Source organism: Sinohyriopsis cumingii, chromosome 8 (assembly GCF_028554795.1).
Source record: "Sinohyriopsis cumingii isolate HCF-2022 chromosome 8, ASM2855479v2, whole genome shotgun sequence".
NCBI lineage: Eukaryota > Metazoa > Mollusca > Bivalvia > Unionida > Unionidae > Sinohyriopsis > Sinohyriopsis cumingii.
In genome coordinates, this window is record NC_142968.1 from 26,001,928 (window position 1) to 26,028,746 (window position 26,819).

The following is a 26,819-nucleotide window of genomic DNA, read 5'->3' on the forward strand; positions in this document are numbered from 1 at the left end:
TGACTAAATAAACTTTACGATTTTTCTTTAGCTAATACTATCAATAATTTCGATAATATCGATACAGTTTTCATTTATCATTGTTTGGCTATTATGTAAGAGAGAGTATTCCAGCTATCGCGTTACGCATAGTGTGAAAATGCCGGCAGCAAAGACCATCAGTTACGAACTTGTCATGTCACCTTTAAATGTCTTCTTGAAGACGGTAAAGAAACTATAACAGACCCCAATTATGACCGCATAATGGTAAGTCAATGTGTCAAATTGTACGCACTTGTCGTTGGATTGGAGAACCACACACACACACACACACACACACACACACATACATACATACATACGTACATACATTGATACATACATGCATGCATGCATGCATGCATGCATACATACATACATACATACATACATACATACATACATACATACATACATACATACATTGTGTTTTTAATGAATTAATTACATAAGACAAGGAAGGAAATACATGTCAATAAAATCTAGAGAGTACAAAACCCGAGTATTGAGAACCAGTCTTACTTCAAATCTATGAGCATAAACACAATTTTAATATACAATAAAGTTTCTGTTGCTCAGACAAATATATTAGCATAAAATAGATTGTTTAAAATGTTTCAGACATTCCAAGCGATTATAACTATACATTCAGAAATGTGAATATTCCTTTGCTTACAAGCAAGTTTAATGTTAGGACCATTTGTCACATCATGGAACAAAAACTGCTAAGACGAATTTTCGTCCTAATTGAAAGAAGTAAAACAAAGTATAAGAGATTTTCTTCCATTGACAATAGTGTGGAATGAATGCAAACAATTTTTAAAAATGCCTTTATCTTCAATAAGTAATCGGTTTCATATTAAGTCCTTTATTTGTCTTAATTATTTTTAAAAAATTATTTTTCTTAGTATATCATTATTTTTTAAACAGTACATAACTGTTTAACACTTCGTTAAGTTATTGGAGGCAAGACTTTGGACGTTTTCAGAATCTCATTTCTTTCTTCACTTGTTGTCACTGGTGTACCGGGAAGCCTCTCAAGATGTTCGTTGCGTATACTTTTGGATCCTTCCAGATCAAAATTGAAGCCACGTGAATAAGTGTAAATGCTGTCCACAATTTTTGTGTACAGTCTCGGTGGAATTTGTGCTTGTGGGTCTTCCTTCTTCGAAATTTGTTTGAAGGAATAATGTCTGACATTCCCAAGACCGTGTTGCTCTCCTTTTCTTTTCACCATCTTTATATCCGGGAACTTTACCATTTCTGTGGATCTCCCTTTCGATTGTTTTTTGTTTTTAATATTCTTGCCCTGTATCAATATAAATTTTAGAATTCTCTAATTTACATGCAGAAGATTTTTACAACCAAAAACAAAGAAAATAAAGACAAAAATGCCGTAATATGTCCTCAGATCTGACATTTTAAAGATATAGATACAAATTATTTGGGTGATATGAAAAATATGTAAAAGTGTAGAAATAAACGCCTGTCGCAATTACTCACCCTATATTTCCTTTTGCCTAATTTGAAACATTATTCTTGGTAATCTTTCACCATTCCCTCCAATCCACACACCCCAACCCCTTGATCCGTAGGTCGTAACCAAAATTCGCCTTATGTTGTGTTTCATCTTGCTGTAACTGCATATATTACTTTTTGTTGAAAATATTCCAATCTATGTTTTAAATTGAAACTTACGTTGTTGAAGTCGACCCCTTCCCCAACGCACCCCATACATGGGAGCCAGATGTATGATTTGCTACACATAAATACACTTCTCGCACACTGACACTGCATTAGAGATTATTATTACCAAGTTTTGTGCATTTCAACTGTGCATATTTAGGAGCAGATCGCCTAATTACCTTAATTTTTCAGTCCAGCAGATTAATGTGTATGGGTGTTTACGTGCATTTCGTCAATAAGAGAGTGGAATAGGACCAACAAGCATACAATAAAACAAAATGGCTTACTTTTCGTCTCTTTCTGGCGAGTTTTTCCAGTCTAACATGTAAGGGCATTTCCTTAGCCCTGCCAGGAGAGGTAGTTCCTGCTTCGCTTTCTTTAGGGGTAATGGGAAATGTGAATTCTCTCTGCTGAAAAAGGGTTACAGAAGGGATCTCCGACTTTTTAAATTCCGTTGGCTCGGAATCATTTTCCTGCCCGTGCAAACGAAATGAATATTATACTTTGTGCAATTTTGTGTAATATCGTTTTCGTCATAATTAGGAAACAGGACTACAGTATATTGCAATTAATCAGAAAATATGTATGTATGTATGTATGAGCATAATTTATCGGCATGTCACCACAATGTTGACTATGTAGCGCTGATTATGTATGTATGTATTTATCTATGTACACAGCCAGAAAGGCATAAATAGCATGAAAGTTCGATAGAATGTGAACGCGGGCCACGAACACCTGCTTTGAATGTTCGAGTGCGTTCATGAACAATTACAGAGTAAATCATCCTATTCTGGCCCTTATTAAGCATAATCTCCTTTTGATCCTGGAAGGATGGAACTAAACATGTCTTTAAAAAAGAAAAACTGAATGCTTGATGGTTGTGATGTTTGTTGGAATAAAAATATCCAGGAAGGAAAGTAGGTAGGCGGATGGAAAAATAGATATTTAATGAGAGAGAGAGAGAGAGAGAGAGAGGAATATAAAAAGATTGCAGTCTTGAGTGAGTTCGTATAACCGTATTACAGCATTTCTCGGAAGAAAGACGCCATGTTATGGTCTTGAATGACTGTTAAGCTGTTTAATCTCATAAAGTCATGTTGTTTAAATGTGCAAGAAAAGGTGTCCTTCAACAATGCAGACCGTACAGTTGTTTAATATGCAATTAATGGTCTCAGGAAGCCAAGATATTGAATTAAATTATTATATGAATTATTAATAATAATTAAAGTAAATAAACTAATTAGTAAGAATAAACTGTCACCTTGGGTTCTGCATTAGTGTGGTCGAGATTAAGTATGGGAGGTAACTCGTGCATGTCTAGGTTAGTCAAGTCTTCTTCCGTGTTATGCCGTTTGGGAACCTCCGGATTTGAAGATAAGATTTCTTGCATCGGTGGCATACTCTCCTGTAAGAGAGGTAGTTTCTTTGGTTTCTTTTTCTTTCCCACATATGGTGGAGGAAACCGGAACTCCTTTACTTCACAAGATTTATTTGCTAATCCATCCTTTGCAAACTGGAATCAAAATGATCAAAATCAAAACACACACTCGTACTGGACTCGCATACGAGCTAGCAATGCCTACACGTTTATGCTGAAAATAAATTATTATACAAAAGGAAATCTTTAAAAGATCTAGTATCGAAAAGCAAACCTTTCCCCTTTTAGCACAAGCGGAATCTTCTTCATTTGTATTACTCTGCTACGACAGTATGCATGCCATTGAACATAATATTTCTTTGGGGGAGGTGTCAGGATGTGAAAGGATACACTATATATATATATATATATATATATATATATATATATATATATATATATATATATATATATATATATCGTGCATCAGTTCATGAGGTGAAGGCATGCGTTCTGAAAAATTCTCACATTTCTCTTCAAAAATGTTATTTGAAGAATCATTTTTATTGTTAGTTTAACCTTTCAAACACGTGCGTATAAAAACTGCTTAATTTATATCTGTATTAACATTACTTTTCAAACAGATAATTCTTTATTTGGTCTATACTTTTGGACTTGTGATATTTACGCATCGTCCCTTTCTTTCATTATGATAAAAAGTCGTATACCAGATCAAAGATTCTATAATTGTAATGCTACAGGCCCACAATACAATAATACATATAAAGGTTAATCATATTATTCTTGGAGATTTCAACTTTCACTTTGACTGTCCCGGGAACCCAAACACATCAAATCTCGTAGATTCCATTAATGTTTTCAACCTCAAACAGTCAGTTAACCAACCCACCCATAAATATGGTCACATTTTAGACTGGATTCTTCATAGACCTGATGATAACATTCTATGGTCCTCCCTCGTATCCCATGAACTTGCATCAAATCACCTCAGCATTATATGCCATCTTGACGTATCAGTCCCTAACCCTCCAACTTTATCTGCTACTTAGAGAAACCTCTGTATGATAAATAGAACCAAACTAATGCATGACATCCAAGAAAACCTAACAACTTGCTTACCTCTTACAGCAGAACAACTCGATAACTGCCTGCGTTCATTGCTCGACAAATATGCCCTAGCTACGAAGTGCAGAGTATCAATTCAAAAGTGTTCTCCATGGTATAGCAGTGTTAGGGACCAGCTTCGCACTGCTAAAAGTGACCGCCTTAAAACTGAAAGGCTTTGGCTTTCCACCAGACTCACTATTCATAAGCAAATATATGAAGCCGCTAAGAAGAATGTCACAAATATAGTCCATGCAGCGAAATCAGCCCACTACACTACTAAGATCATGGAAAGTTCCAGCTGCAAAGAGCTCTTTGAGATTTCTAACAAGCTAATGTCAAGGAACAAATCTACACCACTCCCAACTACCTTCTCTCCAGTCGACCTTCCGGACATGTTTGCAAATTTTTTCCGTGACAAAGTACAAACCATTAGAGATAAGCCTGACACCACAATTTCAATTGACTCGTCGTCACCATACAGTTGGGATACAGAATTTGAGCGGCAACCATTAGCAGCATTTGAACCTGTCTCTATGGATTTCGTACGTACAATCCTGATGAAGAGTGCACCAAAGTCATGTGAACTTGATCCAATTCCAACATCACTGATGTTTGAGTGCTTAGGTCCAGTATTGCATTCACTAACTGATGTTATTAATACCTCTCTCTCATCAGGGGAATTCCCATCATTTTTCAAAACTGCCGTTGTAAAGCCTCTGCTGAAGAAACCAACACTAGACCATAACGATTTAAAAAACTACCGCCCAGTTTCTAATCCCCCTTTCATATAAAAAATCTTAGAAAAGGTTGTTCTATCCCAGCTTGTATCCCATCTGAATTCAAACAGTCTTTTCAGCAATGTACAATCTGCATACCTCCCTTGCCACAGTACTGAAACTGCTCTTCTAAAAGTAGTTAATGACATTCTCTCTGCATTGGACAGCAGAACGATTACAGTCCTCACCCTCCTTGATTTGTCTGCAGCATTTGACACAATAGACCATGATATATTAATTCACCGTCTCCAGCATGTATTTGGCATTCATGATACAACTTTACTGTAGTTCAAGTCCTACTTGGTCAACAGGAGAACAAATTGTTTATGCAAATGGAATATACTCCAGCCCAGTTGATCTATGTTGCGGTGTTCCACAGGGGTCTCTTCTTGGACCTGTTCTCTTCATTCTTTACACTCAGCCGCTCTCGAGTGGCAATGATCATTCATCCAGTGTCTCACCAATTGTACGCTGATGACACCCAAATATACAAATCTAGCCACCCAACTGAAGTTGATGCTACCATCCAAGGTGTAGAGAGGTGCATTTCTGATGTGAAATCATGGATGACATGTAACAAGCTGCAGATGAATGATGATAAAACTGAAGCCATTCTGATTACAACACAAAGACTTTCTCATTCACATCCTTTACCTCAAACAATAAATATCTGCAACACCAACATTAAATTCACACAATCAGTACGAAACCTAGGTGTTACTTTGGACAGTACTCTCACATTGCACCAACATGTCATGAACATATGCAAAGCTGCATATCTTGAGCTGAGAAGAATCAGCTCCATTCTCAAATATCTTTCAGTTGATGCCACTAAAACTCTTGTGTGTTCATTAGTACTTTCAAGACTGGGCTATTGTAACTCATTTATGTCTGGTTCATCTCAATATCTACTCCAAAAACTTCAAAAAGTTCAAAACACAGCTTCTTGGATCATACTTAGAGTACCACGATCAGAGCACATCTTCCCGCTGCTCTGTACCCTACACTGGCTATCCATTCGATCCAGAATCAAACACAAAATTTGTTCTCTGTGCTACGTTTCACTGACGGACTCTAGTCCAACATACCTATCCGACCTCACCCATGTGTATATACCAGCGAGATACTTACGCTCCTCTTCTGACAATCGTATACTCATTATTCCCACTATGAAAATAAAGTCATATGGACAGCGTTCTTTTTGCATACCAGGGCTCAGCAACGAGGAATGAATTGCCCATTGAACTTAGACACAAAGACACAATGATCACATTCAAGAGTACTCTCAAACTCACTTATTTCTACTGCAAGAACAAACTTAAAGACCTAATAATGTTTCCTACCTTAAATATTCTCAGCATGTTTTTTAATTTCATGGTGTTTGTTTTTGTAATCATATTATATTTTTTTATCTTCTAGGTGTTGTCTAATGTTGTAAAGCGCTTAGAGCTTCTAAAGATTAGGCGCTATACAAAGTCTTCATTAGTATTATTATTATTATTATTATTATTATTATTACATCAACTGAAACATATGTATGTATGTATGTATGTGTGTGTGTGTGTGTGTGTGTGTGTGTATGTATGTATGTATGCATGCATGTATGCATGAATTCATGTATGCATGTATGCATGAATTCATGTATGTATGTATGCATGTATGCATGAATTCATGTATGTATGTATGTATGCATGAATTCATGCATGCATGCATGTATGTATGTATGTATGTATGTATGTATGTATGTATGTATGTATACATAGTGTTAATACTAAACATTGTACATGTATTGTCTTGCTTAGGTAGAGAATGGTGTAGCAATTAAAAAGATTTTTGAATTGACATAAGGCCATCAAAATTTTGTAGAGATGAATTAGTATACCATGATTCGTCTGAATATTTTTCTCTAAGACTTTAATAGTTTTGTACACATGAAAAACGCAGGATATTCAGCTTCTTGAAGCGACAAACTATTGCTATAAAAGAAATCTACACAAACGATAGCATCACTATCGTGCCAAACAGTATCTGAATCTCAATAGATAGTTACGGAATTGAAATGGTAATCTTTTAAAAAGATAATTCTCAACATTTTATAGTGTTTATAATTTTGATAATACCTACATTTTTGAATGTACGATTTTATCATGCTAATTTGGACTCGTGAAATTCTTCCATCTCTGAGAATAGCTCTGAGATATATATATATATATATATATATATATATATATATATATATATATATATATATATATATATATATATATATATATATCGTAACATCTGCATCAAGCGAGTTTCACACAAAGCCAAGCAAAAATAGAAAATAGCCCTTGTAACTCGTCCTTTATTATCTAATGATTTATGCATTTTGTATAATTCTGCTGGGTATATTCTCATATCCATATGTAACAACTTGCACCAAACTTTAACACGTCTAGAATAATATGTCACGCACAATGGTAGTCTGCCACATTCTCCAAGGGTAGCATAGTAATTCACATTATGTGAAATACATATTTTCCACAGAAGGGACTTTGAACATTTTCACTACATTTTCAATACGTGGCCACACATGTCAGAACCATAATATAATATAGGTTTATAAATATCAAATATTTGAAACGCATCTTCAAAAATAAAGTGCCTGGAGTTCTTTGGTAATAAAACATAGACATAACCGACGTAATGCCCGTGCTCCTAATGTTTATTTAATCTTCGTTCAAGGTAATCTGAGGGTAAATGCAAACCGATATATTTTTTAATGAAACTGTTCCAATTTGTGCCCCATTTAAAAAAGAAGCCACAGTTTCTACCCCACCCCCCATTAAGAAACACTATTCTTGTATTGTTGTCGAAGTTAACCACCGTTCCAGTAGTATTACATAAGCGTTCTATTATGCGCACAGGTTAAAATGCTATTCCTTTATCATCTGCATTATCAGCAAATACCAGTGCTGAAAGATTAGCTTAAATCTTTAAAAGTGTCCTCGTCTATTTTAAATAGTCCTCAGCCAAACCTCTTCATCCCTCTCATGGTCAACTGGTCAACGTTTCCGTTTTTGGTCCCACCATCCACTGGAGTACTTATATGCGTGCTTCGTGAATGATCTGGTCGACCGGTGATACCATTATCACACACATAGTCTCGCATTTACTCTCTGTCAGGAGCAAAACTGCGTGCAAGATACGTACAAACGCATAATAGATAGTAAGTCATGCTTATCATCGTCATATGAATATATCAAACTATCACTCACAGAACATGCTGAATTGTTGTTCACTTCAGCCTGATTAAAATACAGACTTGATGCCTTCCTTATTTTTCGCACTTTCTGCATAAAATTCTCACACACCACGCAAACCGAACACTTTTCGATGTCGTACACGCTGAAAGTCGAATGATAGTTTTCTGCCAAACAGAGGACTTCTGAACGATTCGTGCACAATACAATCATGGTAAACCGGTTCAAAGCCCTTGCAGACTGTAGAAATAATAGGAAAAAAGGGGTACAACGACATCATTTCATAGAAACCACATTTTTCACCATGATATATATGCCAGTGGAATTCTTGAATTATGCAGAAGTGTTTCCTGAAACAATGCTGTCTGATAATTTATTCCACTCATTCACCACCCTCTGGATGAAGCAGTACTTTCTTATATCAGTCCTTATCATTATCAGCTTTTCTATTAAGTTGAAACATGTTTGTCACAAACAATGTCTTCACGTTCAGGTACAATTTACAATCTCCTGTATGACGTCTTAGCTGTCATGTTGCGAAATTAAACTTCATGAGTTATTGTGTGTAGTGAAACATAATGACCTATATCTTTGCATTTCCTTCGGTTTGAACTTTCCGGCTTTTTTAATAGAAAGATGGTCCCTACCCGTCCCCGTTCTTAATAGGGAAAATAATTAAAATTATTGTACCTTTTTGTGTTTAACAGGCTTTCTATCCTTTGCCTCTTTTGCCCTAACAGTTTCAAACCTGCCCCAAATGGCCCTCTCTGGCCCAGCTCGCTCCCAGCTCAAGACGCGCTTACCTTGTTGATCTGTGGCAAATGATCCACCTGCTTGATGTGCATGGTGTTCATCCGATGAATCTGTTCTATTGTGGCCTCCATAGAGAACATTCATCTTTGGGCCACCGTTCGTTCGTCAGTCTGTCCGATTCTTGAAGGTTCAAATGACTTAGGAGCTGGTACAACTGTAAATAGAATTATGAAGGAATTCAGCGTACTTATTCCAAGGTGTATTGTTTTAACCTTGTTACACAGGTTCCCGTTGTTTATGATATTATCTTAAAGGCTAAAAATCGGTGACTTTAATAATTTCGAGAAGCAAAAGGTCCAAAACAGACAGACTAAACGAAAATCATGTATGTTTCCATTTATTAAACGTAATAGCACATCAGTACTGAACGTTATTTAATGTATGTGATTTGGATTTTTAACGTAGCTTTAACAATTCTTCAGTCATATCGCCACGATGTCAGCAGTGTGGCACTTTGTAGTTATGTCTAGCAAGGGGGCATTATGCCGCAGATATGTAGCATCGTGTTCCACCCAGTCACATTATCCTGACACCAGGCCGACCAGTCCAAACACTAACATCCTAATGCTGAAAGCCAAGCCAGGCAAATGCTAGTACCATTTTGATAAGTCTTTGGTGTGACTCGGCCAGGGTTCGAACCCGCAACCTCAACCATCGTTAGTTCATGAGGATCTTTAAAAGATGCAAGCGATGTGTCAAATGAGACAATGAGCAAGTCAAGACCATAATTCTGAATACCACCGAGATCGGGGTAAGAGATGCACTCGAATTATATTTTATGCAGCTTTAAAATATTTCCTTTACTAAACTGTATAATATCTCAATCATTGTATTTAGTCAAGCAAACGCTTTAAAAGAATTTGTTAAAAATAGTTTTAACGCGAATCACAGAGACAGACATGGTGGTAGTGACTTAATTGACTACTGCATGCATCTCCTTAAAAATAATTTAGAGCCGAAACGTAATGTACGAGGTCAGTATTTGGAGTCATGTATTTATTGGACCAAACCATGGCATCCTCGTTTCTATTATATTGACGAATACCGATCATATTTAACTGAAAACGACAAAGAAGTTCTGATTGCCCTCTGAATTGTGACGTCATTGGTAAATTATGACGTCCGCTCGCGTACTTTATTGAAAGGTCATGAAATCTTTACTTGCAGTTATAAGACACACGTCAAATAATATTGAAAGATGGCATGTGGCAGACGTAACAATAAACCGATGACGTTACAATAAAGGCATATAATCTCGCCATGTAGTTATAGGTTACTGCATTTGTACGGGAAAATATGAACTCGTTTTGTCGGAAGGATATACTGCACTCCCAAGGTCGTGCAGTATATGCTTCTGACAAAACAAGTTCATATTTTCCCATACAAATGCAGTAACCTTTTATTATATGTTCATATTTTTACTCTACCTAAGGTTTAATTTATAAACAAAATACACTACAAGAAACAACGTAAATGAATGAATGCCGTATTCCAAACTAAATACACAAGCGCAGAATTGTCGTTACACAATAACAACATTATTAATGCGCATATAACTCCACCCAGATAAATTTGAACTTGGTCGCGCGCTCGACATAACTTTCGAAAGAAAATGGCGTGTCTAGTTAAAATTTAAATTTGGAGTCATATTGTGAATGAATGCGTATTGCAACAACTTTTCCATTTGATCTGGGATGAATAGATTTTGGTATTTTTTTTCGATTCTACGAAACGTCGTGATTATGATTTATATGTGACAATTCCACGTGAAATACATCAGATTGAAAAAACTAGGAAGAAGCGTATTGACATCTGCAAATGTGTTTCTGTTTCTGTCATTGAATGTTTTAAATCATAATGTGGGAAAAATATGAAGTCTTTCAATTGCAATTATCAAAAAGACGCTATGGAATTTAATGCTTATTTCATTTTGAGTGCAGTAAGGAGGATATAATTGCACTTATATCCGAAATTACAGTACAATTTCGAAATGTGTAATCAAGATTGAGAACCTGTGGCATGGCTAATGTAATTCGGATTTGCAGAACTAAGAAAGCACATTTTGAGGAAATTCAGGATTTAAAACTGTAAGTGTATTTTTTGCCATTCTTACTACCCGCTAAAGAAGACAGTTTGTCTTGACACTTATATGTTATTTGTAAGGACCCTTTCTTGCGTCTATTGTTCAGCTAGCCTAAATCCGAAACATTGTATCAAAAAGTTAACGCGGAATGTGCCAAAGCAACTGATATGTGGCAGTTTACGAAACAATTGCTTTACTTCATTCAGAAACAAATTTAAGAAACGCCTACTACGCGAGTGTACATGATTTGTTTACAAATCAAAAGTGCTGGCGTCTGCATCCATTGTTTGTTTACAATAGAAAGTAGTTCCTTTATGCACGTGAATGCAATATGAAAGTGTGTAATATCGCAAAATACTGAACGATTCTGACAATGTAAAGTTAAGGGAGAAAAAAATGAGCATATAATAAATTCTGGAAAGCTACGAGTCTGAGGTGCATGATAATCCTCGTTGCATTATATTGTAAGCAGACCATAAAATTGTTTGAAGAAAAAAAAAACAGAAAAAAACAAAGTAACGAAGTTTTCTTTGAACATCCTCGAATTGGTTTGAGACTAGTACAGCAGAGGGATTCTGCCAGTATGCCATTTGTGCCTATTACGTATTGACGTTTCAATCCACGAGATTCTCTCTAAAGAGAGCATGAATAAGTGGGTGATATTTCATGCATTCGTAGCTCAAGTAACTCGAGTAAATATTACTTTGTGGAAGTGCATAGGCTGGTTATTAGTAAACACGTTTATTTTGTATTTCAGCCTGTAGATAGAGGAAGAAAAGACTTTAATATCTGTGACAAGATTTCGAGGGTAACGTCTTTTGAAATAACAAATTCGTACAACAATTGTACTGAACCAAGAAATTTAAAAAATAATTTTATTGGCTACTTCTTTCAAAGGTTTAAGCGAATATTTTAAATTTTCTAAATTTTAACTACTCTACATTCATTTCTCCGTAATTTTCAACATGACTAACCCTCCCCCCAACGAAATGCACGCACTATTACGTTTTTTCATGACCTATTCATGATCGGAACTTACAAGCGTAGAAGTGTGTATACAATTAAATTTCACTTATAAGCAAAAAAATAATTTCAGCTGTGCACGTTTGTTTTATTTTTAAAAATAAAATAATAAAACTTGCATTTGAAACTTAAGGAAAAAAATCATTTGAGTTTCTCTTCTTCCCACGTGTATTTTTTTTCCACTCGCGTACAAGTGCAAGTAGCATAAAAAGGTAAATACGGAGACATAACTTTAAAATATTTCATAATAAATTTCAGTATAAACTAAAACTTAACATTAATTCACATGGGTTTGGTGTCAACATAAAATACTCTAAATGTATGCAATGTGATATGCAAATGAGAAGGCGTGGTTATCTCTACTAGGGGATAGCTCGGTTTACCCGATCGGAACATCGCTCTGCCATTTCCGCCAAGGCGCGAAATAACCTCGGAAATATTTGTAGGAATGCACATATATTGGATAGGTTTGGTGATTCGCATCTGGCGGAACATACCCACATACCTTGCGACAGAAAAAGCCAACTTGAGTTCTTTCTTTCTGCCGCCATGTTGTGCCATGGGAACAAAAGAAGTTCTAAGTATAGTTCTCAATGGTGGCGAGGTTTCTTTCGCGACTTAATGGAAAAGCTTCAAGATCTTCTGCTTGTAGGTTACAACTCACCCGCGGGTGTCCTCTGTCAATTCAGCTACTTTACAGTATGAAATTATAACGTACATCAGACTTGTCCAGCTGCGGGGCCTCGAGTGGTCTAAAGCGCTCTCCGTTACGGATCACTGCCATCTCACCTCTGTCTGCGTGGGTTCGAGTCTCGGATTCGGCTAATGTGGGTATGTGAGAAAGCTTGCCAGTAGCTTCTCGAGGGTCGGTGGTTCTTTCTGGGGATTTCTCGGGTTCTTCCTCCACCATTAATACTGGCCGCCATGTATAGCCTATCGTGTGCTGAAAAATGGCGTTAAACCCTACAACAACAACAACAACAACTTGTCTAGCTAAGCATGAACCAATAAGTAAATGTGTCTTGAAACAGTGTAAAGATGTTAGGATAAGAACGAGTGGTGTGGTATATATGAAGTTTTCAGTATATTATACCCAAATTAACATTGTTAAGACTTTATGGTCTTGAACTTTGTAACAGAAAGAGGAAAAACCAAAAGGTTTATTCAACACATAATTTATTTCCATAGAATACAAAGTGAAAATTTAAAAGAAATTTACAGTACTGTGAATTAAATCCCAAATAATCCTAAACGTTATGCCACAAGTCCAAAAGTATAGACTATACCGAAATAATAGCAACAGTCTTGCATGTGTCGATGTACAAATAGTCTTGAGTGTGCCGATGTATCAACAGTCTTGAATATATTTATGTGCCATTAGTCTCGATGTACCACCATGACATAATCCAGGATGTATTTGAATGGAGACCTTAATAATCCCAAAGTAATGTTTTACTCAAAAAACTCGATGGACACTTTGTAATTCCGATGATTAATTTAAATGAATGATTCCTCTCAAATTATAATTGAACACAACTATATACTCTAATTTTGAACTCCCAAAGATTCATAATAAAACAGGAATGAATAATTTGTTTACCACATCTTTTATATACATCCTGGACCTATCTCGCAACATCATTTTCTAAAGAATATTTTTTTTAGAAAATCCCGCTTCCACTACATTTTTATCTCGAAACAAGGTTAGGTCTTGAAAACGAATTTTAGTAAAGAGCTTTTAAAACAAACAGAACAATCACGGACACGGGCCAAGCAGACAATAAAAATCATACATAAGAACATCCTTAAAAGAACAATGTAATTTATTTCAATTTTTTGAAGATTCTTTAAAGATTTTCGCCATGTTTTGAAAAATCCCGCATCGATTACGATGAATTTTTGCTTAAAAAAGGAAACTACTCCAGTTTTCAAGGAATTTTTTGGAAAATGTGTCAACGGAGTATTTTTAATGTTCTGTGGGGTCAAAGTTAGTGCCCTCGTGCCTCAGAGTTCAGTTTATGATTGGATCCGACTAGACATATCCCGAACGATAAAAGCGAGCCAAAGTCAGCGTGAAAGTAACCACCATACAGCGTTTACATCAGCAACTGAGGTAGCTTTTTCCTATTTTTTTTTAAATCGAAGATCTATAAGTATTTATATAAAACTACGTGGTCCAGACAATGAAGAAAAACCAATGTTTGAATTGCAGAAAGTATGCAATATAACTTATCGTATCGTCTTTTATTATATTAAAACATGAATCACAACTGTGCTTTATTCAGATCATGGGCAGGTCGTTTAAAATGGACCAATCAATTTTAAGTTTCTCGTGGGTATACATAGCAATGTTCTCTGTTTCAAATGTTAGTCTGACTCAGTCGAATGAGGACAACAGGAACAAAGATCTGGCACGAGATTTGGTCGTTATCATGGCTCTGAAATGGTGGAGGATTATTATCAGCATACGGTCTGATCAAATCTTCGTCAAGTTAAATCTTTTTTGAGATATCATATTGTTAGTTATATGTGGCACGGTCCACAGAGGCTCAAAACGGGAGACGACTGGCCAATTACTGACAGATTGGATAGTATTGGGGGGTGGGGGTCAGTCTTATATTCTGTTTTCAAATAGTACAGTCTTCAAAGATAAAAAGGGGAAAAACAAAAAATAGAGGGGAAAGTCTTCCATTTTATGAGAACGAACTACTATAGTTTTCCAAGTCGAACCCCGGAGAAAATTACGGGACAGAGGTTTTGATAAGTTTACAAATCTCTTGTAGATAAACAAACTTCGCCTTTCTTAGCAAATTCGATTTTTTTATATGTTATAACGTTTCCAGCATGTATTTCCTGGTCGAAAGTAAATGATGTAATTTCTAAGAGTGTTGCAAAACCATTTGTCTCATGTAACGTTTGAGCTACGTGGAAACATTTGGAGCAGAATTCATACATATTTTGTAAAAAAACGATGGTGATTTTGATTCTGTGTAAATTAATAATAAAAACTGTTCTTTATTTTGAAAAAATTGCTGATTTGGTCGATTCCTACAAAAATATGTTACACTTGTCAACATACCCTCCGTCATTTCCACATCGGGTAAGTAGCCCCTGACGATGTAGCATAGTAACCATGAGATCGATTCTTGAAGGTCACTTTCGTGAAAACTTTCATATCTCTTAAATCACATGCATGATCAACCGTCAGCGAAGAAAAGAACAAATCCCATAACATTAGTTATGGTAGACGAACGGAACATCATTAATGACAGACGACACTGACGAGAATGGGGTACGATTTACATCGTATGTTGTTACAAAAATAAATATTTTACCACATTCATCATACATTCGTACGTACAATCCTGATGAAGAGTGCACAAAGTCATGTGAACTTGATCCAATTCCAACATCACTGGGGCTTCAGCGTTTAGATCCAGTATTGCCTTCACTAACTGATGTTATTAATACCTCTCTCTCATCAGGGGAATTCCCATCATTTTTCAAAACTGCCATTGTAAAGCCTCTGCTGAACAAACCAACACTAGACCATAACGATTTAAAGAACTACCGCCCAGTTTCTAATCTCCCATTCATATCAAAAATCTTAGATAAAATTGTTCTATCCCAGCTTGTATCTCATCTAAAGTCAAACAGTCTTTTCAGCAATGTACAATCTGCATATCTCCCTTGCCACAGTACTGAAACTACTCTTCTAAAAGTAGTTAATGACATTCTCTCTGAGTTGGATAGCGGAAAGATTACAGTCCTCACCCTCCTTGATTTGTTTGCAGCATTTGACACAACAGACCATTATATATTACTTCACCGTCTCCAGCATGTATTTGGCATTCATGATACAGCCTTACTGTGGTTCAAGTCCTACTTCGTCAACAGGACCCAAATTGTATCTGCAAATGGAATACACTCCAGCCCAGTTGATCTATGTTGTGGTGTTCCACAGGGGTCTCTTCTTCGAACTGTTGTCTTCATTCTTTACACTCAGCCGCTCTCGAGTGGCATAGATCATCATCCAGTGTCTCACCAATTGTACGCTGATGACACCCAAATATACAAATCTAGCCACCCAACTGAAGTTGATGCTACCATCCAAGGTGTAGAGAGGTGCATTTCTGATGTGAAATCATGGATGACATGTAACAAGCTGCAAATGAATGATGATAAAACTGAAGCCATTCTGATTACAACACAAAGACTTTCTCATTCACATCCTTTACCTCAAACAATAAATATCAGCAACACCAACATTAAATTCACACAATCAGTACGAAACCTAGGTGTTACTTTGGACAGTACTCTCACATTGCACCAACATGTCATGAACATATGCAAAGCTGCATATCTTGAGCTGAGAAGAATCAGCTCAATTCGCAAATATCTTTCAGTTGATGCCACTAAAACACTTGTGTGTTCATTAGTACTTTCAAGACTGGACTATTGTAACTCAATTCTGTCTGGTTCATCTCAATATCTACTCCAGAAACATCAAAAAGTTCAAAACACAGCTGCTCGGATCATACTTAGAGTACCACCTCCCCTCTGCTCTGTACCCTACACTGGCTATCCATTCGATCCAGAATCAAACACAAAATTTGTTCTCTGTGCTACGTTTCACTGTCGGACTCTAGTCCAACATACCTATCCGATCTCACCGATGTGTACACACCAGCAAGATACTTACGCTCCTCTTCTGACAATCGTATACTCATTATTCCCACTATGAAAACAAAGTTATATGGACAGCGTTCTTTTGCATACCAGGGCCCAGCAACGTGGAATGAATTGCCCACTGAACTTAGACACAAAGACACAGTGATCACATTCAAGAGGGCTCTCGAAACTCACTTATTTCGACTGCAAGAACAAACTTAAAGACCTAATAATGTTTCCTACCTGAAATATTCTCAGCATGTTTTTATTTTTTAATGTTTTTCTAATTTCATGGTGTTTGTTTCTGTAATAATATTATTATATGTTTATTTTTTTTTATCTTCTAGGTGTTGTCTAATGTTGTAAAGCGCTTAGAGCTTCTAAAGATTAGGCGCTATACAAAGTCCTCATTATTATTATTATTATTATTATTACTATAAGAAGATGAAAAGAAGCCTTAAACAAAATACCTTTTCTTGGAAGCCGTCACACAAAATTATCTTCACAAGTTTAGGACCAATGGGCCACTGTGTCTTCTAGATTCGTCTCTGGTGTATAATAATGGATTGCTAGCGCGTGTAGTATACATAGCATTGTCATATTAATGTAACTTCTAGCCCTTCAGCTCGAATCAAGCTTGTATTGTCAGAATTTCAATACCCATAACGCATTAAAGTATAGGTATTCGTTATCAATTCATCACGAAAGATTCACTGACTGATAATTATGAACTTTTGTATCTTTCTCATGGACGGTTGACTTCAGAGAGTTTATCAGTCTTAAAAATTTGTCTAAATGCCAGATATCACACACACACACACACAATATTTGGCATTTAGACATACATACATACATACATACATACAGTTGATTGTGCAGTTGATTCTAGATCAATGATAAATTTCCACACATTTAGCATTAGTGACGTATGAAAATAACAATAAAAATTATTAATAATCGTCATTTTTTCAAAATGAATTTAATATGGTACACATTTTCATTTCAATCATTTCTGCTTTCTGTTCCCCTTCCCTCTTATGCATAACGGATAAACTACGTAGAAATGTGGAGTGAGAGAGAGAGAGAAAAGGAATTTGGGCTGGATTAAAACCTTTAAATAGAAATTACACCAAGTAACCTACAAGAATATGGTTCGTGGTAGCGATATGTGTGCACTTTCCTTGGGATTTATCGCTCTCTCTCTCTGGACCATCGTAGCAAGAGACAGGCTAAAACCTATGAAAGGACCAGCGTAGAGGATTTTCGTTTGTGTCTCAGCTCTTATGAAATATGGTAAAAGGTAAGTTAAACCGACCTATCAATAATGAGACAGACAGACAGACAGACAAACAGAGAGAGAGAGAGTTAGTTTATGGTCGGTGGTACTTTTACTAAAGCAGAATAATGACTTAGATCAACTGTAAATATATTAAAATATTTTAATTTTCTCTTGTTGGTTCGTCATTTCACTTAGTTTCTATCCCATATTACTTTTCATGCACCAGTACGTGATTGGCTAAGTGTTCATGTGAATGGCATATCTAACCAAGTGTTTGCAGTGCTCTACTTTCATCATTAAAACCACCTTTCATGTTTAAATCATAAGTGTGTATTGATTTAATCAATGTGAAGAAAATTAGAAACTAAAATAAGAAAAGAATCAATTCATCAATATGCAAAGGTGATTGTAAATAGCCACAAAAGTCATGGAACTAAATTTTATAGTGGACACACTCGCGGATGTGAGGAGTTCATTCACTAGGTCAATACACAGCTGCCTGTAGTAAATCTTAACTCGGCTCAAAGGGCAAATATATGTATTTGTATGTGATATAAATAAAATATATGTATAGTATGTAAGCTGTATCAATGATATACCACTCGTTGTATAAATTTTTCATTGAAAGGAAACTCGGCAAGCCTCGTCTTCTTTCAATGAACAATTTACAAAACTCGTGGTATATCACTGATACAGCGTACATACTATATATATTTCTTGCGCCATGCCTCTTTAGCAATACGGACATGAATTGTTACAACATGAGTGTCCTGATTAACGCGCCATTCTTGACTACTTCTTTATGTTGTAACTGTTAGCCCTAGCGCTTGAAAGAACAAAGAATTCTGCGGAAATTAATATGATTCACACCAATATATTAATATAGACGGTTTTCGTCATCTCCATTTTTTATTCAATCTTTCCAAGAATCAGAACCGTAATCCTTTCCATAACGGATCTGGTGCCGCCATCTCCTTATGTGCAAACGGACTGGGCTGTCCATATAATATTTTATGGATCAGTCGGATTAAAAGGGATGAAGGAGCATAAATGTATGAGGTATAATACACATATATCGCTCTTTGTTTATGTATCTGTCTGTCTATGTATGTATGTATGTATATGTGTGTATGTATATATATATATATATATATATATAGAGAGAGAGAGAGAGAGAGAGAGAGAGAGAGAGTGAGAAAAAGACAGACAGACAGAAAGACGGACAGAGCGAGAATGTTGAATTATGCCCTTTTGTATAATTATTGTACAAAGTTTTTAAGCTTGTAAAACTTATATAGTCAGAATTAAATATTATGAATAACATTGGGAATTTAGTTTTATTATTTCGATCAATTAATACTCCAAACAAAGGACCATAGGGAGGATTGAACAATTTTAAATTGCGCAATACTTTCTATTTATATTTTTGTGTGTGATTTAGATTTTTAACGTAGCTTTAACAATTTTTCAGTCTTATCGCTACTATGTCTGCAGTGTGGCAGTTTATAGTAATATCTAGCGCTGTGGCATCATGCCGCAGACGTGATTGATTGATAGATAGATAGATAGATAGATAGATAGATAGATAGATAGACAGACAGACAGACAGACAGACAGACAGACAGATAGATAGATAGATAGATAGATAGATAGATAGATAGATAGATAGATAGATAGATAGATAGACAGACAGAAGAAGAAAAAAATAGTCGTTACAGATCAGAAGGAGAAGTACCCGAAAACCTTGTAGGCAAAGTACTATTAAACGAGTGGAGCGCAACCAAAATACTTACATAGAATGTTTTTCGGACCCAAACTAATAATAACACAAGTGACCAAATAAAATAAATTTATCAGTCAAGTTCATAAGTAATCTTAGAATTTAAACGTATCTGATAAATATAATCCAGACAGTTAATCCAATATGTTTCTCTTAACAGAAATTCCATTTCAGAATTAACAATATGGATTACCTAAAATTACCAGTCTTGTAAATTATGGAAGCTGTCATTAAAATGTGTGTGGACATGAGACTAAAATGATGTATCAATCAAATTATTTATGCCACGTCTGTGTTTATTAATGCACTGAAATATTTTACTGACGCTTTTTGTCCAACATATTGCGTTTGACAAGTTATAAAATAAACAAAATTAGATGTTGAACAGTTAGTATCATACCACAGTCATAAATGTTTCTTTCGTATTACTTCCACTAAAATAAGCCTTTTTCATTAATGAAAGAACAGTGTGTGCAACGTGGTTAGTTGATGAGCCATGACTTTTAAACATTTTACAACCCTTTAGTATTAAAATATGCTAAAAATTGTACAATCTAAAGTAATAACCAGCATACCATATTCTCCACTTACAGTTTTCTTTCTTACTAGACCTTGGTATATTTCATCGTCGTCTTATTATTTATGCTTGTGTACGAATGTTCTACGATTCAGCTTTATTTAATCACTGTAATCCTTATGGAGTATGTTTACATATACAAGGCTAAGTAGGTAACAGTTGCCTATCTTTTCTTTAATTATATTTTTCTTTTAATTGTGCTTTTATTTTACTCTACTTTATACCACTATAAAACTTTTTCGCATTTACTACCGAATGTAAGACTTTTCTGTCTTATGCCAAATAGCGCAATCACTACATTTACAAAATAATCTGTTTAAAAAAACTTCAAAACAAATCATGCAACACACATTCTATGCAATAAACTAAATTCCTTCCTTTTCACACATTTCATGCAAAAGAACCTCAGTTACAACTTGTGTCACATTTCAGATATACTAACCTCATTTATAACTTGTGTCACATTTCAGATATACTAACCTCATTTATAACTTTGTCACATTTCAGATATACTAACCTCATTTATAACTTTGTCACATTTCAGATATACTAACCTCATTTATAACTTTGTCACATTTCAGATATACTAACCTCATTTATAACTTTGTCACATTTCAGATATACTAACCTCATTTATAACTTTGTCACATTTCATGCATATTAACCTCAGTTACAACTTTGTCACATGCCATTACTGTTTCGTCTACGCTTGGTATTTTTCTAAAAGTTTCCAAATGTGTTCTTGTTTCTTTTTAACTTTTTGTAAAATAAAAAGCAATATATTAGTGGTGTATTCAGTGTACCTTTCGCGTAATTCAGTAATTAATCGCATGTAATTAAACCATTTATCATCTATAATTAAGCCTTTTATCGTCTGTAATTATGCCATTTATCGCCTGTAAGTAAAGCGAGCGTCTTATGTGCATATTCTCCACGAGTTATCGTTCCTCCTACCCAGCTGAACCAGCTCTTGTGACGTCATGCGTCTGCATACGCAGACAGAATGGGTGTCATCTCTTACTGTGTTCAACAAAATGGGGTACTGTGCAGCCTATCAGACTGACAACATTATTTCGTTTCCGAAGGACCCATTGATATGGAATCAGCTAGTTTCCGAAGGACACAGTGATACTGAGTCAGCTAGTTTCCGAAGGACCCAGTGAATATCGGGTAGGTAGATTATTACTGTAAATGGTAGTCAACACTAACCATAGCCCAGATTATCTTCTATGCATTTTGTCAGAGACAGTTGTCATCTCGATCTGGCAAGGCTGAAACATTTGGGTATGACACTGATTGATAATGATTGCGTAAAATTTTTACAGACTTTGCAAGGAATTTTAACCATTATTTCGGGACAGAGAAGACTGGTTTAAATATTGAATGTCCCAATTTACTGATGTGTATCTAATGACTTGTAGAATCAAATACCATCCGCTAATCGTTAAATTAAGGTACTAATTACGGGTAGTGATTACACATGATATATGTGCCTGACCCGAGTAAGAATGAAAAATAAAACGGTGACTGATACAGGCACTTCCGCAGATATATTTTGTGTTAAATACCAGAATAGACATTTGAATCAGAAGGTAAGTACCGTATATAGCCTCTTACAAGTCGAGTCCAACATCAAACTACCCAGACCCTGATCTGCCATCGCATATTGCGCCGGCAGACCTGGGTTGATACAGTTTCTTTGGAGCAATATGAAGAAGAGACAATATAGACAATTGTGCGAATCAAACCGTGGTCTATAGTGTTTGTATTTGGCCTTGACTTCTAATAAACAAAGTTAAATGGTAATGAAAAAAATAACTTTCATGATGATACAAAGTTTAAGTCCATCAAATTCCACCATTCCGTATTTCTCAAAACTAATCGTGCAATAATCAAACTTTTCCTTTAATTTATATGAATTTAAAATATGCTTTCAAACAGTAAATTAAAATTTCTTAAATCAGACACACTATCTGTAAAAAGAAGAAAATGACCCCGTCATCTGAAAATCACTCAGCAGAAACGCATAACGGTTCATTTCCAACCTCCTTCACAAACGATAAACAAATAAGCTTGTGGCAGTTATGATTAATTTTCTCCATTCTTGAAAATTTAAAAAATAAAATTATTCAAATGCATTTATTTGGTAAAATAATTACGTATCAGAATGATGTAGTTTTACAAATTCTTGGGCTAATTTTTGGGATGTTGTCATGCAGTTAATGTTTGGGAAGAAAATCGTTTCTCTTTCAAGCTGTTTACGACAGGTAAATCACGAGTCATGCTACCATTAAGTCAATAAATGAATTCTTTACACAAATGTGAGAAAGGATTCTAGGGATGTTTTCACAAGTATCTTCATCATCTGCATTTTTTATTCCTGCTTTTTAATTTCTTAGTAATAATCACCGTCCTTTCGTTAAGCAATATAATTATTTCCATTTAGCAAAAATAGTGTGAATATACCTTTGATAGACAAAATAGTTATTTGTCCAGCCTTTAGTTCCTTTAAAATGGTGACAGTTACACGGGTACTGAACAGAATTGTATGTATTGATCTAATGAACAATGTATCTATTTGCTTTGTTTGTTGCATATTAAATCAGTTTATTTCTGTGCTTATATATATATATATATATATATATATATATATATATATATATATATATATATATATATATATATATATATATGCCTTTCTTACGCGATGCTCTTACCCACCGAAAAAGAAAGCTTGAAAGTAGTAGTGAACGAAAGAATGCGTCAACGAAGTGAGAATGTGCGACAATTATGATCCATCGGAGCTGGCGTGACTGAGAAGGAAACACACACACACACACACACACACACACGGAAAACAAAAAAACGTACAATGTACAATGTATCGAGATAAAAAATATTCAGACAACACGATTGAGGACACACATACGTACACACACACATACACACACACACACAAACACACACAGAGAAAACAAAACCAACCAAACAAAACAACATCCCATGCAATGCACAGTTGCTTCGGGATAAAAACTATCCAGACCACACGTTGTGGGGAGGGGGGTAAGCTCTGTATTTCAACAACAAAGAAACATCTGGGTACCCAATTCACAAATTTAATGTCGTTTCACAGCAATGCATTATTAACTTAAATATTTTTGTAGGTAAATTTTATTTTACAGTCAATAAATTGTATTGACAGTAAAAGTGTACCGAGAGCTGGACTCAATAATGTAATTGCGGAAGGTCACGTGATAAAAAGATACCCCGCCATTTACAACAGCATTGGAAACGTCTTTACAGCCGATGACCCTGTGTGAAAGTCATTCTGCATTGCCCAGTGTATGCCGCCATGTCCAGTAAAATGCAGTCCGATTTGCCTATTAAATTTATACTTTAAATTCAATGAATACATTTCATCTTCATTGCATTTTTTTATATCCGGGTTACCGAGAGGCTCTTGTCGGTGTTCTCATGTGGGAATGTACACTTAGCTAGGATTTCAAGTGGAAAACTGACTGACGTCTCTTATCAAGATTAATCATTGCTGGGAAAGTGTCAGTTTTCAGGGAGTATTATTACCTTTGATCACACCTTGATTCAGTATGTTATCTAGTAACAACAGCAATCGGTTTTTATATCGGAAATCCGTCTATCTTTTGAGCCGTTATATATTTATTTTAGTGCAATAGGAGTTACGTCAGTCTCCAACATGTTCGTCCGACCGTTTGTTTGCTATTTATGTGTACGAGCTAAATTCACATTTTGCATTAGTCTACAGCAGTAGAATATATTAACAATGCGTAAACATAAGGTTTTTTTTTCTTCTCCAAAACACTAACTAAATTCTGCTGTAGCCATTAAGACGGATTTCTCAATTATCACAATACCTCAATTTATTGCATGTACTTCGTTTAATGCACCTATGTACATACTCGTGTGAGATCATTATTGATTTAACAGATTGAAAAGTATTCACGTGAATTAAAGGTCACCGAAAAAGATATTATATTACCTTCTCATGTAATAGACAATTTGCTAAGAATAGTTTTAAATGAATGAACTATTGGATAATACGGCGTAATTTGGTCCTAATGAATGGTCTAAAAATCAATCTACATTAAATAACATGGTAACGTAAGAGATTTTCCGAAAAGAAATTACTTACTTTGGTTCCATTTTGGTATGCATATATCCAGCTAAGTCCTTGCCCAGTTAAGCATTAATCAGTGTTAATCTGTAAATCGTTTAATCCGACTTTGTTTGTCATCCCTCGTTACTGATATGCTTGGGTTAGTAGGATATACGAGTACTAATATCAACACATGGACTTCTCACAGCGATCGTTACTAACACATTAATATGGGGTTCAACACGGGTAATAAAATCGCAGCCATGACTTTTTCTAAATGAACCTTAAATTCGATCTATATCAGCGAGTGCGTGCTATATTTAATTTCAAAGTAAAATAAATAAAATGATAAGTTATATTTATAAGAAAGAAAAAAGACCGTGTTAGATCAGAAGCACACTTTTGTATGTCAACTATGATAAAAAGTTGATAAATATTAGATGTTAAACCATCTCATCCATAATATATAGTTTATTTGTGGGATTTTTTTAAAATGAATTAATGCACGACTCATTTGATACATAATTTTGAATGTGGTAAATTTATTATCTACATTTTAGAATTCAATCAAATCATAATTTTATATACATGATATGGTGTGCTTTGACATTTAATATATACGTGAACATAAATATTGTACCTAGTTTTAGTTTTAATGCCTGCCAGATGTCATGTGATCAGTAATTACGGCTATAGTGGAAAAGCGAAAATTCGTTTAATTTATTCTTCATCTTTGGCATATCCTTCCTATACGACAGTACGCTGTTTTATAATGTATATTAAATAACCCTCGTAGTTTCAAGTTCATTTGAATATTTGCTTATTTGATATAATGTTGCATTTTCTTTGGTTCTGCAACTATTATTATGATTGATTTTTTCATCATCGTCGTCGTTGTCATCGTCCTCTATTATCCTGCTTCCCCTCTTGTGCCCCTCAGTCAAGTTGTCTTGCAATACGCATACTAATCCAGTGTATCAATAGGTCCCATATCTATCGTGATGATTCAATGAGCACATTGTGTTCTTTCGCGTCGTTACAAAACTGATCCGCGTTTAATCAATGGTATTGACAGTTATAACCCCGTACAGGCTTTACGTGAATTGCACAATAACTTGTATATTATCGGGTAATTAGTAAATTATTTTGTTCTTTTGAACTTTAAAGGTTTAATGAAAGAAACTGACGAACGAACGAACGAGAGAGAGAGAGAGAGAGAGAGTAATAGGGATGTTGGCACGAGAGATCTGTGCCTGAATGTTACGATTGTTTATAGTCAGGTTTAGGCTTCAAATATCTCTCCTGAAAAAGGCACGAACGAAAGAAAATAAAAGAATGGGAAAAAAGATATAGAAAAACAACACTGTCTCTAAAGAGAATAGCGGTGAATTTTTCTTTCTCTCAGATATTGTATTATGAAGAGAAAATTAATAATAATAGACATTTTTATACTTTTCATTTTTATTATCAGACTCTTTTATAATATCAGGTTCTTAAAGGGCACTAAGGTATATTCCAAAGCATCGATCCAAGTATAACGTCTAGACGCTAAAGGCTGAGAGCTGTTAAGTAGCTTAGCAGATTTCAACGACACTGCGGACCCTAACGATTCAGTATCACGTGATTTTAATAGTAATGACGAGCACGTGCAGCATAGGTGGCAAACATGATTTTAAACTACACTTTTCTCCCAGCGATTAACGTACCATGACCATATCTAAGACTTCCCGTTCCAACCCGGTCTCAAAATTCTGAAACTGACATCACAGTTTGTAAATTTTGAATCCCAATTTAAAATAGAACTCCAAAATAACCGTTTTGCTTCCCTAGCATAAGATCCCCTCATACCTACATGGCCGTGATTCATACACAAGATTTTGTAAAATGCAATTGTAAGAGAATCCACAGCCACGGCAATGATACAAACGCCGATGATACACAAAAAAGGTATAAAAAATTGCCGGTACCGTTGCTATTTCGTGTATGCAAAACTGTCTGTTACATAAACAAAATTGGTGTTGCAGCTATAAATGGTTACCGTTGCCATGGTATCGATAGTTTGGATGTTTTTCTTACAACAGCAAATTTGGCTTCTCGATGTGCAAGTGCCTAGATCTGAATGGGTTAAACGTTCGGCTAAGAACGAAGTCTCTGAATCCAGTGGTTCTAGCCCAAACGTCAGTGAAATGTCCCACTCCACCCCAACCTTATTTAAAAAGGAATCAAGTAAACAAGAAGATACAAAAGC

General features: G+C 35.3%; 1 protein-coding gene across 2 annotated transcripts; it reads right to left on the bottom strand.

Annotated features, from left to right (window-relative positions):
- Positions 1-548: 548 nt before the first annotated feature.
- LOC149793173 (uncharacterized) lies at positions 549-24,762 on the bottom strand. Of its 2 annotated transcripts, none has more exons than XM_089966306.1 (5): positions 24,608-24,762; positions 9,017-9,180; positions 2,969-3,220; positions 1,992-2,114; positions 549-1,327 (listed from the first exon to the last, which is right to left on the bottom strand). In XM_089966306.1, exons 2-5 carry the CDS (start codon positions 9,104-9,106, stop codon positions 971-973), a joined length of 822 nt encoding a protein of 273 aa, XP_089822432.1. In that variant the 5' UTR covers positions 9,107-9,180; positions 24,608-24,762; the 3' UTR covers positions 549-970. The 2 variants fall into 2 exon arrangements, with proteins under 2 accessions (XP_089822432.1, XP_089822431.1); XM_089966305.1 differs by having other exon boundaries at positions 1,992-2,177.
- Positions 24,763-26,819: the final 2,057 nt, after the last annotated feature.

Bases quoted from the DNA above. Each gene is read 5' to 3' on its own strand.
- LOC149793173 (XM_089966305.1), bottom strand. From the start codon at position 9,106: ATGTTCTCTATGGAGGCCACAATAGAACAGATTCATCGGATGAACACC. The intron at 3,221-9,016 runs GTAAGCGCGTCT...TTTTGATTCCAG, and splicing joins ATTTGCCACAGATCAACAAG to TTTGCAAAGGATGGATTAGC. The intron at 2,178-2,968 runs GTGACAGTTTAT...TTGCACGGGCAG, and splicing joins ACACTAATGCAGAACCCAAG to GAAAATGATTCCGAGCCAAC.